Source organism: Cupressus sempervirens, chromosome 11 (genome assembly GCF_028749045.1).
Source record: "Cupressus sempervirens isolate cs-2001-9-10 chromosome 11, ASM2874904v1, whole genome shotgun sequence".
NCBI classification, from domain to species: Eukaryota; Viridiplantae; Streptophyta; class Pinopsida; order Cupressales; family Cupressaceae; genus Cupressus; species Cupressus sempervirens.
In genome coordinates, this window is record NC_143128.1 from 182,858,008 (window position 1) to 182,873,746 (window position 15,739).

At 34.9% G+C, this 15,739-nt stretch overlaps 1 protein-coding gene across 1 annotated transcript in view; it reads right to left on the reverse strand.

The window, feature by feature from the left end:
* Nucleotides 1–15,739, reverse strand: part of MDAR4 (monodehydroascorbate reductase 4) — a 107,135-nt gene that overhangs the window by 49,161 nt on the left and 42,235 nt on the right. The window contains exon 3 of the mRNA XM_089809670.1: nucleotides 2,396–2,476. Coding sequence (XP_089665796.1) covers nucleotides 2,396–2,476 — 81 coding nt within the window. The remainder of the gene's footprint in view (nucleotides 1–2,395; nucleotides 2,477–15,739) is intronic.

Consider the following 15,739-nt stretch of genomic DNA (forward strand, 5'->3'; position numbering starts at 1 on the left):
CTTATTAGTTAGACAAACTTAGATTGGGGAGGCTCAATTGATGACAAAAAGTCTACTTCTGGGTATGTCTTCAATTTGGGCCTGGATGCTATTACTTGGACCAATAAGAAGGAGCAGATCATGTCTCTTTCCCCAACAGAAGTTGAATATAGAGGAATAATCAAAGCAGGTTGTGAGGCAATTTGGCTTTGTAGGATTCTTTTAGACATCCATATGCCTCAGGCATGCCCTTTACCCCTCTTTCGCAATAATCAAGGGGTCCTCAAACTTACCAAAAATCTAGTCTTCCATGAGCACACTAAGCATATTGACATTCATTGTCATTTTATCCATCAACTGGTTGAAGATCCATGGATTTGTAGAATGTTCCTACACCTGACAGACTACTAATATTCTCAGGAAGTCCCTACTTCCAGAAAATTTTGCCAAATTCCAAGGGCTGCTAGGTATCATTGATAAGTTGATCATTAAGGGAGGGTATTAAAATAATATCTTCTATGTTATTCTATTTCCATTTTAATGATCACTTCTAGATATTGTAAATATCTTGTATAATAGATTCTTTCTATTATTCGTATGTTTCTTTCTAATAACATCTCGATTGTAATCTCTATAAGAACAATTCATTTTTTGTTAAGAATCATCCAATATTTTACCAAATCATTTGTCTAATAAAATGGAGACATAGTACCACTTTAATTAAGGCCAGTTCCAAATATGTTTATTGCATGTTCTCATACACAAAGGTGGGTTCCAATAAACTTCCAATTCTTGACAGCTGGATGACCAACTAATGTGTGATCTAAAGCTTCAAATGTAATTGATCACATACATTAAAACTTTAAATAATCTTTTTCCAGATGGTTGTTCTTTATAAGTTAGCTGTTGTCTCTGTCTGCTTCCTTCTTGTTGCTAATCAATGTTCTGCCTGTGAAAATGTTGTCTGCCAAGCACCTAATTTTTTGCTAGCCCTTTTCTCTACTGGTCTAGATTGTCTTTTCATTTCCTTGGATTAAGTTTCATGTAAAAAGGCATATCAGTTGGTTTGCTGTTCTGTTTGATTCTTTTTTCTTTACTGTTAAAAATAAGTTTTTATCTACACTTGTAATATCTTCAGAAAATCTTTGTTATATATATGGACTTCTAGTTGTATCTGTTTCAAGATGACAAAGAGAGGGTTCATTGACTTGTTCTTAGAAGTCACACTCTGTCATTGTGTTATGGGCTAGCCTACAGGTTGAAGTTGATGTTGTTGACATTAAAAAAGTTGTCAGTAATGTGATCATGTTCCTTCTCTTGCTGGGCATAAAAAGGATTGAAAGGAAAGGGTGTTGTGCAAAGCTGGGTTGTAGATGTTTAAAATCTAAACCATGGCCCAGATGAATGGCAACTGCCAGATGTTCACACAGATGAGATGAGTATTCCTACCAGTTTTGCCCCAACGGGAGCTTCTCCTATTTTGTTCTAGTAGGTGCCTCTGCTATTTTTATTCTGGCTGATTCTTCCTCTGAGGGTCAACATGAATTCAGTTCTTCATATCCTCTTATCCCTTTTAGGGAGTACCCAGACTCGTGGCTGCAGGAATGTAACCATTCAACAAATTGATCAGCTGACAGTGGCACTGGAGTTGCTTGACAAGAAAATCACTCTGAGATTAAAAACAAAAAGATTGATTAGCTTCTGATTTTTTATATTGAATTTTCTGTCATATATTCGCTCATATTTTTTGGAACTTCGAAGAAGGCTACATTGATCTGGTATAATAAATATGGTTTGAAATGGAGCATTTTGATACTTCTCTAAGTACTAGGTCCCACAGATTGATGAGCTTTACTGACATAGCTTGTTTGATTGGGGATTGATACTTCAGGAATTTTTACGTTTTTGTCCTGTCGACTTTGTATCAATGATTCTAAACTGAGCTGAGTCATATTTGTAATCTTTACTCAATATAACAAAAAAGAGCCCCCATTATGTCAACAATTAGCTACCAGGAAATTTAGGACTCCAAATCTGAGGTCTCCGTACACATAAAAGGCAGTGTGCTGTGATCAGGAAACCCAAATAAGGAAATTAATGCTGGAAAAAGTAAGAATACACGAAATTTTCCAAAAATGCTACCTAAAATTAGGATAAGAAAAAATTGTTGAAACCCACATTCAAAACACAACAGAAAACTGAATCTCGATATGATTACAGAAAAAAACCAAAAAGCCTGAAAAATAAACATGTACATAGCTTGTAAGCACATAAGATGTGACCAAATCTACAAATTGCCAATTTTTATAATTTTTCTCAAAAAATAACTCTGGTACAGAAAAAGAATGCAGCTTGTAGAGTAAAAGCTTAATAATTCTTTGAATTTAAATACTAATATTGCAGTTAGGAGTGATACCATGTTCTTTATACCACTTTGGTGTCAATCTCTCCTCATTTGAACCAATGCATGTATGGAAATGTGGTAAACGAGCAGCATCTACATGTCAACCAAGTTATTTTAGTACAAAGAAAAGGCTATAAATTTCCAGATAAACATCATCTCATTTAGCAAATTTATGGAAAGGTAAACCATGAGAAGTCCATATGCAACAGAAAGCAGTGTCAAACAAAAAGAAAAATAAAAGACCTAAGATGCACTCTGGATAAGGGAATTTCCAACAAAGTGGTTGTAACTTTTCATGTCTGATTTTAAAGCAATTCCTATAACATAAAATTTAAAAATTTGAAGAATCTGTTGAGTTATCCCTAAAATCTTTTATTTGTTCCCATACTTTGGAAGACTTTTGTCCAGTATCTCTGCCTAATACTAGTTTATGAAGTTATCTCTAAGGTAACAGTTAATAGGTTGAAAGAGATCCCCTCAAGATCCTTGCGTAGGAGCAAGGGAGCCTTTGTAGAGGCTGTCAACTTCTAAAGTGGAGCACTCACTATACATCATTAAATTTAGCATTATTTCTCAGCAAGAGGAATGAAAAGGTTGCTTTGAAATTCGACATCTCTAAGGCCTATAATTGGGTAAGTTGAAATTTCCTCAGTATGATTCTTTTGAAGTTTGGTTTCTCTGAGCCTTGGAGAGTGTGGGTTAATTTATAGCCATTCTACTCCGATTTTGTTGCTTATCAACAGAAGCCATAAGGATTTCTCTAAAACCTTGCAGGGAATAATGGAAGGGGATGTGATTCCACCCTATATCTGTATTATTTTAACAAAGATTTAGGGTAGAACTTTATTAAATGGGAGGGGTAGAAGAAACTGCACAGGTTTGGAAATATCATCTAATAATGAAGTTATAACACATTTGCAGATTTTAGATGACACCGTGATGGTGACTAAGCCCACTCAAAGGGAATGTAATAGTAATTAAAGGATTTCATTTTTTCATGACAGTGTGTCAAATAGATTAATCATGTAAAATAAATCTCAAGAATCGTTCCTAAAAATAAGGATTAACAAACAAAGTTTTCTTTCCCAGATATTAAGTTGTGAGATAGCTTAGCTCCTGGATGCCTACTAAGTGTGATCTCACTGTTCTAGGTAACACCAGAAATAGGCTTTTGTTCTACCTTGTGGTGGAAAGCATTAGAAGAAATTGTTGGAAAGGAAAACGGTTATCTTTTGTAGGTCATCTATCCCTCCTCAAGTTTGTTCTTCGAGTGATTCCCCCCTAATATTTGATGCTTCTTGTGTCATGGATTGAGAAAGCAGAGAAAGTTTCCGTTAGTTGCTTTGGGTAGGATTTGCCTCCATGTATAGTTGGAAGGAACAAGCATAAGGAATTGTGAAACAACCTACACAACATTGAACACTAAGTTGGCATTAAGGTTTTACAAATAAGCAAAAAGAAATACTTGAAGATCCTGAAAATTTCTTTACTTCCCCAAACCTTCTAGAAGGTGATATAAAATAATATTGGTTCAACTAGATTCTTGATTAATCAAAAATCTTTTTCAGTAGAATAAGATGGGAAAGAGATTGACTTTGTCGCCTACTTTCTCAATAAGTGGAACCATATGAGATTTAATTTAGAAGTACTTGTTGTCCTGCATTTTGACACCACAAAATGTTGGTAACAGCACAAAACTTTTTCAAGCTAGTTTTGTGTTTCTCTATGTTGAATTTGATATTCAATTGCTTAATGTTAATCGATCGATCAATTTCAATTCGCATATCAAATCATTTTACTGAAAGCCTTCGTCAAGTCTTTTTCGTTTTTCTTTCTTTCGAGCCTTTGCTTGACTTTTGAAGCCTTCATCGTCCTTTCTTTGCTTTTGAGTTTCTCTTTTCCCTTCGATTCGCTCTAACATAGAGCTCAATCGGAGTTGTCAGTCAAGAGATATGCCTGTTTTAGTGCCTCAAAAGTGGACCTTTTTGGTGTGATAGCACGAATTAAAAATATGATGTTATATTTTTAATTTGACTTTCACTTTTTTATGAATATAACTTGAATTCACTTTTTGTTATGTTTTTAAGTTACTTTAACTTTAAATTTTTAACTTAAAGTGACTATAGTGCACTTTATGTTATAATTTTAAGTTGAGTTACTTTTTAATTTTTCACCTAAAGTGACTATATAACTATATAGTTTCAGTTTAATTTTTTTATTTTTAAATCAAATGTTCATTTAAATGTTACTTTTTAAATGATGTTTATATGTTATATTTTTTAAATATGATATATAAATATTGTTTAAGACTCATTTAGTAACATTTTTATAAATTTAAGTTGATTAAATGACTTTAAGTTATCAATAGTGGACATTTTATATGCAATTACATGTAAAATCCATCAAACGTGGACATTTCACTGCATATAAAGTCCAACTTGGTGGATCTTTTTGATGTCATTACATAAAAAGGTTATCAAAAGTGGACCTTTTTTGATGTCAATGCATCAAAAGTAAAGTTTTTATGTCTTTGCATCTAAAATGTGAGATGTAACTTAAAATGTGCATTCCCTTCTAAAAAATCTGATTTTGATTGTTTGCACATTTTAAAATATGCTATTGACCCAAAAAGGTCCGATTTTAAACTAAAGCATGTTTTGATATGTGTATTGGCCTCCAAAAAGTCTGATTTTGAAGAAATACATGTTATTGTCTTCCAAGAACCTGATTTTGATCATTGAGGTAGATTTTTTTGATGGATTTGCATGAGATCTTTCCCATTAGGGTCATTTTTGCTTCGCAATGGATTTTCTAACATAAAAAAAATGGATTTATCTCGCTAAAAAACGTTTTTTCAAACTCTTTCCAAGTGCACGTTTTTGGAAAAATCTTCAAATAAATCCATTTAGAGTGATTTAAATCACGTTTTTGCAAAGAAAAGAGGTGTTTTGGCATCTTCAATCATTTGCAATACATCTTGACTCACATTTTTGCACTTAGAAGCCAAAAACGAATTCACTTCATGTCTTTTATGAATCACGTTTTTGCTAAAAACGCCCAGAAAATTGGGGTTTTATCCACTTTTTTGCATTTTGGAGTCACATTTTTGCATTTTAATCCATGTATATGCATTTGGGGAAGTCGTTTTTGCATTCACAAGTCAAAAATGATTCAAAAACATGCATTTTTTGGTCACGTTTTTGCAAAAATGGCCCATATTTTCGCATTAAAAAGTCATGTTTGTTCAAAAAACTCAAAAAAATGCATTTCCAGCCCATACCTTTGATCAAGAGGGACTGTTTTTGAGTTTTAAATGCATGATATTGTCTTTGGAGACCATGTATTTGGCACTTTCATGTCAAGTTCGACCCTTCATTGCTCATTAATTTTTGTTAAATGCAAGTACAGAAAAAGTCAAAAAGTTGTTTGAAAATCTGGGTTTGAGGAAGAATTGGTCTTCAAGTCTATAAAACTTGTTATTTTGGCTCTTTAACCTCCAAGTAAGTGGACATTTTCAAACTTTCTCATTAATTCATGCTTATCTTGTTATTTTCATGCATACTATGGCTTGTTATTGCACACTTGTCCATGTATATGCCATAAAAAGTGCATTTTTGCTTTAAAAATGAAGATTTTGTTCATTTTCATGTTTTTGGTTCTTTCCCAAGTTCCAATTTCACATTTGACTATTGAAGTGGTTTGCATCTTAGCATGTTTGAGTCACTTTCCAAATGTACATTTTTCTTTTGAGTTTTTGTGCTTTGTGTTTGTTTGTCGGTTTTCTCCACTTTGGAGAAGTTACAAGTTATTTCCCAAGAGCTTGTTGTTGCTTCACTTCATGCGAAAGCATCATCACGTTTCACTTCTATCTCCCATGGCACAACACTTCGCATTTCATCCAACAAATGTGATTACATGTTTTCATATCTCATTCACCATTCACACATGCATGTAATCTCATTTTCCACTTCTATTTTCACTCATCTCACTTTTCGCATCTATTCACACGACACGATTACACGAAATGACTTGCATGTAATTGCATCCAAAAGGTCCAAATTTGATTAAAAGTCACTTTTTGCAAAGTTAAAAAAAAATTCATTTTTATATTCCATGTACTTTGACTTCACCTTTTCACCAAAGATGACTATAAAGTTCATTATCCCTCTTCCATTTTCCATTTCCATCTCTCCATATGCATTCGCACCTGCATGAGCAAATACATATTTCTGCATCTTTCCATGCTTCGCACCTCATCCTCCATCCGCCCTTGCATGTAAAGTGCATCCTCCATCTACATGCATGTCATATCATTTTCCATTCCTCATTACATGTTGCATTTACATTTAATCCATTTTCCGTGCAATGACATTTTGAAAGCCCAAGTCACTTTTTAAAAGTCAAAATTTCTCATTTGCATGCATTCCCATGCACCAAGCACTTCACTTCGGAAAAAAAAAAAGAGATAAAAGTGCTGATGGAAAGTTGTTCCTAATTGACATCCCGACACCATCAAGAAGGTTTTTGAAGTGTTAGAGACTCCAGTTTGTGCTGATCTACAAAGGAGAATTCACGACAGCTTGAGTGAGAAAAGCTAGATCACATCAAGTATCCACATGATAATGGACAATTCATCAAAGAGAGTCAGAGATTATCAAAAGATGCAAGACCATGGTTATCAAGGTAAATGCAGCGGTACAAAGTATAGGAACTTCCGGTCCTATGATCATCCGAGATTGCATCATCAAGTACAAGGCTTTCAGGACAATCCCTAGGAATGTTTCAATTCTCTTCTGTCTTTCTTCTTCTTCTTCTTTCATGTTTGTAGTTGAAAAAGATGTATTACATGAAGATGTGTAATTACATGTAATGAGAGTTGCATGTGCATGTAAAGATGTAATGCGAGTTGCACGTGCAGTTGCATGTAATCCTATATTTTCTCTTTTGGTTAGACTAGGTCAAAGTTGGTTGAGTTGCTCCCACTTTTTCTCAACTCGTGTGTCTATATAAAGGAGTGCCCCCTCATTGTGAAAATCATCTTTTGTTGTATGCAAGAAAGCTCTGCCACATTTGTGCAATGCATAACTTTGATGGTGTAGTACAAATTTGGGAGAAAAGTGAATAAAATCATCTTTTGTTGTATGCAAGAAAGCTCTGCCACATTTGTGCAATGCATAACTTGGATTGTGTTGTATGCCAAATTTGCGAGTTACATGTAATGAGAGTTGCATGTGCATGTAAAGATGTAATGCGAGTTGCACGTGCAGTTGCATGTAACCCTATATTTTCTCTTTTGGTTAGACTAGGTCAAAGTTGGTTGAGTTGCTCCCACTTTTTCCACCACCTTTTTCTCAACTCCTGTGTCTATATAAAGGAGTGCCCCCTCATTGTGAAAATCATCTTTTGTTGTATGCAAGAAAGCTCTGCCACATTTGTGCAATGCATAACTTTGATTGTATAGTACAAATTTGGGAGAAAAGCGAATAAAAGAAGCAATTGGATTTGAAGCTTTGACTAGAAGCAACTGTGATAGAGAAAATTAGAAACTTTGACTGTAATTTGTGCCTATTTTCTTGATTCATGTTATTATTGTGTTCAATAAAAGAGCATAGTGATTTAAGAAGCAATCGAAGCCGAAGCTTTGACTGAGAGTGGTTGTGGAAATATATAGCTAGAAGCTTTGTCTGTAGCTTATACTTCTTTCTTAATTCACAAAATAGTTAAGTTATTCTTACTTTTAGGAGTCTTTGTCCCCTAATTGTAAAGTTTTTTCATATAGAAGTACGATTGGACTTAGAGCCAAACAGGTACATTTTCAGCTAGCCTTTGAGTTAGTGAAAGTTTATCGGTATCACTATTTCCAACTCGTGATAGAAGTGTAGCTAGAGATTCACCTTGCCCATTACTCGCTCCACGAGTAAGTGGATTCTTTCTTGAAAGATAAGAAGAAAGGATATTGGTAACACCCATTTTATAAAGATCTCTCAACTTCTTGCTTATCTTGAGTTAATCCAAGGAACGGTGAGAAGGGGGAGCATTCACTTTAAGGTAAGAGAGACTCTGTCTCACACGTTGTGGTTGGTCATCCTATTTTGCGACTAGATTTTTACCCAAAACTATCGTTTGCAAAATATCCACCCAACAAAATTGATGCTTGGAACCTTAAGGCTAAGAAATATTGAATTACATACAATTGAATCATAAGGTACCTTGGACATCTTATCCTCCTCTTCTTGTGTCTGTGGACACATCTCCTTAGTCAATTTTAAATGAATAGGCAAAGGTGTGCTGACAACTTTGACATTCTCCATAAAGAAACGTTGCAACACCTTCTCAATATAAGCAACTTGAGATAAGTATTCACAAATGGAAGTGTTGTACCTCACACCCCACTAAATCACTTGACTAATCCCCACCCTCCCTTTGTGTTTTTGGTTTTTCTCTTGTGCATTTTTGGCCTTGTTTTGTTTTTTGCCCCTTTTTTGGAACTTTAGCTAATAGTGTAATTACTTGACTAACCACCACCCCCCTTTTTTGGTTTTTGGTTTTTGTCTTGTGTGTTTTTGCCTTGTTTTTTTCTTGCCCTTTTCTTCAAACTTTTGCTAATTGGGGACTAGAGATATCAAATGGTCAATTGAACCCTAAAACCCCAATGCATCGAATGTCCCTTTTCCCTTTTCCTTGTTTTGTTTTCTATTACAGTCTTTCGGAGGTAGGAGGATCAATGATTCAGGGACACATGAACCTCACTAATTCCCAGCTCCCAACTAGTTCAACTCATTCCAGTTTTAGAGGGTTAGCAATCAGAGCTTTGGGGATGTCACAATGAGGTGACACCTATGATCCCCAAAAGCCAAATGCTCTGATGGGCCATAGCCTACAACTCAAACCCTAATCAAGTGACATAACTAATAACACCTCACTTGCATTACTTGAACCAACAATTAGAAATAAGCATCTTTGGCACTCATTTGTGCATATTGCCTTCAAAAACTTTCATAATGATTGAAGAGTTATGAAGAGCCCAATATGAAAAAAAGAATGCCAAACAAGGATTTAGCAAGATATTCAAGCGTGATATGTGATCCTCATACCAATTAGTCCCTAGTTTTATTTGCCTTCAAGTAGGGTTCTTAGGTAGTGCCCTATGTTTTGTTTCTCCTGATGCTTTCTTTTGTTATTGTTTCACTTCCTTTTTTTGTTATGTTCTATTAACTTTGTTCTTTGTTCTATTTGTTATAGTTTAGGGTTGGTTTTGCTTTGGTTTTTGTTTGTCGTAGATTAGGGTTTAGCTTAGTTTCTCAGTGCTTTTGATAGTGTCATTTCTCATTACCTGTTGACCCAAGGCATCGTAAGAAACCCTCATTGAGTTCCTGCCTAAACCATTTGAACCTCAACTAACTAGTCAAACCCTCGATAAATGCAAGATTAGAACCCAAAACTACTCTTTATAAATATGAACTCAATTAACAAAAAGTGCCCCAAAAAATGTCAGATCAACTAAGTGTCCATCACACAAAATTTGGATCCCCAATGCCTAGTACCTAAAAGACGATTAGTGTTTCCGAGATTGGGGGTTTGGCAGTCCCGAATCAATAAGAAAGATCAAGGATCCCTGATCCCTAATCCCCAATTGTTTGATACACTACCCAGAGACTAAGGGTCGGTCTTTTCACTAAGCCCTAAGCCCTAAGTCCTCTTGGGGATATTAACATCCCCAAGGCCCAAAAGGAATCAAGAATGTCAATATCTCCAATCCTTGAAAATACTGAAACCAAAGAATGTTAAGCCTTTTTCGTTGGCTTAAGAACTTTGGAGGTGTTACCACCCACAAACCCCAAAAGTGATCGACAATGGCAACAATCCCGATCCCCAAAAGGGATATATACTAAAATGAATGCTAATTTGTATGACTGTTGAGTGAGGATGTCCACATCCCCAACCACTGACAAGAGTAGATGTTTTGGCATCTTCGAAGCCTGAATGTAATATTTTCTTGCAAACTTGTAATGAGTGTGATTAAGGGTAAGATGAAGAAGCGAGGTCCTTGTTCAACATTTGAATTAATGATGCAATAGGTTTAGTTTGTTTTCTGCATTAATAAGACAATTTGAATGGTTACTAAGCCTTCCCTGGTGTGCAAGAAAAGATATATGAACTGCTACCTCCATGAAGTACAAATTAAAAAGATTCCTCAAGCCTTCTAAGCTAGCTAATAGCCATTAGGAGATCACTGATACAAATTCAGAGCATGTGGACTTGAAAGAGCTCACAACTAGGAAGGCTAACCCTCAAGGAAAGTTATTCCAGGCTACTTACTTGCTTTATTCTGGCCTAGTACATGCAGCAATACTCCCCATCTCACTATAATCCTCAAATCTTGTCTTGGTCTATGCGGAAAACTTTAAGGCACGACAAAGAACAAGTTAAAATTGAGAAAGACATCTGAACGCACAACAGCGATAATTATATGCAGTCAAAAAATGATTCAATAAACAATAAAATGCACATGAAATGCAAATATGCATATGACTTGGAGTCTTATCAGGCTGAACCCAGACAGATTGCATGGAATGATACCAATCTTCAGTCAATGAGAGGCTTAATATGCTACAACAGCGATAAGGTCATTGAACGGTGTGGATGGAATCTGTGCTTGGGAGATTAAGATGATATTCAGGTGCCAACACAGAAATGGAATGGTTCATATTAAAAAGACATCAATGATAGCCAGTGGAAAAAAAAAATTGCAGTATTTGATCATGCTGTCAAAAATAAGAATAACAAAAAGACAATTATTAATTAATCATCAGAAGCCTGCAAGGATATGAATCATGGTATTTATAAACCAAAATTATCTTTTATCATAATAAGCAAAGTTTGTATTTTAAAAGAAAGGTGTAATTGAAAGAAATTACTTGAAATAAAAAAGTGATTTAATATAGTAAAAGATACAATGTGTCATATTGAAAAGACACATTTACTTATAAGAAAGATATAAAAGGGGAGAAAATGTGATTTAAAAAGTAAGTCAGCAGTTTGAAGAGAAGCAGAAAAAAGAAATATATATATTCAGATATTTTAATCTGATATATATTTAAATCAGAATAATAGAAGCAGTGTGAGGAGTGTTAAAAGAAGGAACATATATATCTATTAAAGGAATATTAGCTGACTTCAAAGTGAAAGGAATTACATAGTTTCCAGCATCAGTTGTAAAAGCAACAAAAACAAAGGTGGAAGATAAGTTTCATCGGCAGTGGGAGTAGGTACTCCCAAGAGATCGAAGCCTACTGAGCATGGGCGTTGGAACCTCCAGTGAGCCAGTGCTCATAAACATAGGGGTTGGGGCCTCTATAAGTTTGGAGCCAACAAAATATTGTAAAAAGAACAAATTTATATAAAAGCAATTATTTGCATTGGTTTTCTCCTACATTGTGTTTCCACGTAATACATTGTGTCATTGTGTTTATGTGCATAATTGTTCATTTCACTATGTGAAGTTATTGTTTGGATAAAAGTTTTCAATTGGCAAACTTGTTTAGATACTAATTCTCCCCCCCTCTCAATATATCTGTGTGCTCTTCAATTGTTATCAAAGCCAAATCCTTCTTTAAAGTCTGACCGCTTGAAGGTACATCTAAAGAGCATGGCCGAAAGTTTTCAAAACAAGACAAAAAACTTTTGATGGGACGAATTATGCTTCCTAGAGTATCAAAATGGAAGCTTATCTAACTGCTATTGGATTCAATGTTTGGGAATTAGTGCTAGATGGTTACACACCGCTGGCAACACCACCACGGATACAATCGGAAAGAAAAGATGTGAAAATAATGCTAAAGAAAAACATGCAATTTTATGCAATCTTGCCAATTCAAAATTTGCAAAAGTTATGCACTATAAAGATGCTAAGGAGATTTGGGACAAGTTGAAAAATATTTATGGAGTTGATAATGTCAAGAAAGCCAAACTACAAACTCATTGAAGTGTATTTGAAAGTCTTAAAATGAAGGATGAAGACATGGCCCCTTTTCTTGATCGTGTAGATGAAGTTGTCAATTCAATGAAAGCCCTTGGTGAAGAAGTGAAGGAACAACTTGTAGTAGACAAGATTTTAAAATCATTACCTATGAAATTCAATTCTAAGGTATCTACAATCGAAGAAAGGAAAAACTTAGACAAACTAACAAAAGATGAATTACATGAGATCCATACCGCTTATGACATGAGAATTAGAGGCAATGAATCAAAGAAGGAAATATCATTCATGATTTTAGCCAACATCAAGACTATTGGTCTTCTAGAATATCAACACATGATATTCACCAAGTACTCAAATAAGGTTTGATATCACATCTAATATCATGAGTATTGGTCTCCCAAAATATCGACATTCAATATTCACCAAGTACTTAGAAAGTTCGAAATCACATCTAATATCAAGAGTATTGATCTCCCAGAATACATGATATTCACCAATTACTCAAAAATGTTTGATATAACATCTGATATCATGAGTATTGGTCTTCCAAAATACATGATATTCACCAAATACTCTTTGAGTAATGGCCTTCCAGAATGTTGAGATACAAGATATTCACCAAGAATTGTGAGTAATGGCCTTCTAGAACATCAAGTCACGTGATATTCACCAAGTACTCCATGTAATGGCTCTCCACAACATCAATTTGCATAACATTCACCACGTACTCAAAAAATGTTTATAAACATATGTGCACACACATTCTCATAATGCTTACCATACAAACATCCAACATGCAAAGTATAATCTATCATGATTTGCATAGATAGCAAAAGATATCCATCATAACAGAAAATTAAGTTATAGTAAGATCGTCACCTTTCAATAACTTCTGCAAATACAAGTGACATCATTTGGAAGTCGTCACTTCCTCATGATGTACACAGGGGATAGGCCCATTAAAATCACATAGTCATGAGGTATATTCATGAATCACAATCCTCTTGACTACTACAATTTATTAATCACTAAAGAATCCATCACAACATGGTTTACTCCCTCTGAATCAATATGATCAAGATCACCAAAGGTTGACTGAATCATATCTTCTATTTGCTCCCTCTCTTTCAAGGTTGCCTCTAACGAAATGTCAAGCTCCCTCTGAATCTTAATCTCCCTCTTCTTGCAATAACATTCTCGAAGGAAAATAATCAAAGCACATAGCTCTTATAATATGTATTTAAATTGAGAGAGAAACTAATTTAATACTGATGAAGAACAATAATATTTAGTTTTTCTAACAATAATAATAGTATTAATATCATCTCGATTCTCAAAACAATATTATTATCCTATTCTTATTACTTAAAATAACATTCTTACTTATATTCAGTATTATTATGAATTTTATTCCATTGTATATTCCTAAAAATAATATTAGGAATTTCTCTCATTATCAGCATAACTTTATAAACATGTTATTTGAATTGATAAAGCATACTTACCTTTTACAATTTCTCATGGTAGTATTACAAAGTAATTGTTAAATATTTTCTTGCTATTAACAGAGACCGAGAGGTCATTATATACAAAAGAATGGAATGATGTTTCCTTAGAAAACGATTGGAAAGAATAGAAACATTCTATTCTAGCTAAAAGAAACCTAAAAAAGCTACAACTAACAAAAGCTAACTAAATATATACAATAGATTACCATTAACTAATAATAGACAATTATCTATTATCATAATACCCTCCCTTAATGGTTAATTTATCTATAACACTCAGTTGTCCTCTGAATTTGACAAACTTATCAAGACCAAGAGGCTTGGTGAGAATGTCTGTAGTCTGATCTGTGGTAGGAATATACTACAAATATATTTGTTTCGTCTTCAACCAACTGTATGTAGTGACAGTGAACATCCACATGCTTGGTTCGTTCATGGAAGAGTGGATTTCAGGCTAACTTGATAACGTCTTCACTATCAACAAACAGAGTAGTCGGTCCTGCTGGTGACATTTTCATATCCCCAAGCATTCAACGAAGCCAAACAACTTCACATCCTGCCTTAACAATCCCTCTGTATTCGGCCTCAGTATAGGAGAGAGAAACTGCCTGCTGCTTTTTACTGGTCCATGTGATTGCACCAGATCCCAAACTGAACACATATCTAGAAGTTGATTTTTTATCGTCAATAGAGCCCGCCCAATCTGAATCTGTGAACCCACTAAGTTTAGGATTAGAACTTCGAGAGTACAAAAGTCCATAATCTAAAGTGCCCTTCACATAACGAAGCACAATTTACGGCCATCCAATGATCGGTCTTAGGGGTTGTCATAAAGCATGAGATGTAGCTGACTGCAAAGCTGATATCAGGCCTAGTAGCAAAGAGGTAGATAAGGTTGCCTACTAGTTGCATGTATGTAGTATCATCAACGAAAGGAGAATCAGACTTTGCAGATAACTTGAGACCTTTCTCCAAAGGTGTAGTGCAATGTAGGCTTGCAATCCTACATATGGAATTTGTCTAGCAGAGCCCTGGCATATTTGGACTGAGAGATGAATATACCAAAAGATTGTTGACAAACTTCAACACCTAAGCATTAATGCATGAGCCCAAGGTCAATCATATCAAAAGACTGGCATAAATTTTGTTTGATTCTTTGAATCAAAGATGTCAAACTACAATGATGATCAAATCATCCACATAAATAACATGATGTCACTGTCAGTAGTCTTGATGTACAAATTTGAGTCTAAAGAACTCCTATGGAAGTGTTGATCATTAAGATACTTATCAATTTTTATGTACCATGCTCGAGGGGCCTGCTTCAAGCTATAGAGAGCTTTTACCAATCTGAGAACCCGATGGTCTTTACCAACAAACTTGAAACCAGGAGGCTACGTCATGTAGACCTCTTCATGGAGATCACCATTCAGGAAAGAACTCTTGACGTCCATCTGATGGACCTTCCAGCCAAACTGTGTTGTCGTGGCTAGAACTAATCTGATGGTGTTCATCTTTGGAGTAGGAGAAAAGGTCTCCTCATAATCAATGCCCTGGCGCTCAGAAAACCCCTTCACAATTAAACAAGTTTTGTACTTATCCAAAGCACCATCTGATTTGTATTTGATTTTGTAAACCCATTTGCAGCCAATGGGTTTCTTCCTTGGTGGAAGATTAGAAATAGACTCTAGTGTTCAAATGTCATGGCCTATTCCCACTCTGGGATTCCTTTAGCCTTAGAGTATGTTTGAGATTCAAACACACTGAATGTTGGCCATGAGAGAAAAGTTGACAGATTCTGTAGGTTTTCTTTTTTTCCTAGCAATTTTCCCATCAATGAGCTCATCATCATGAAGATCAGCAAGT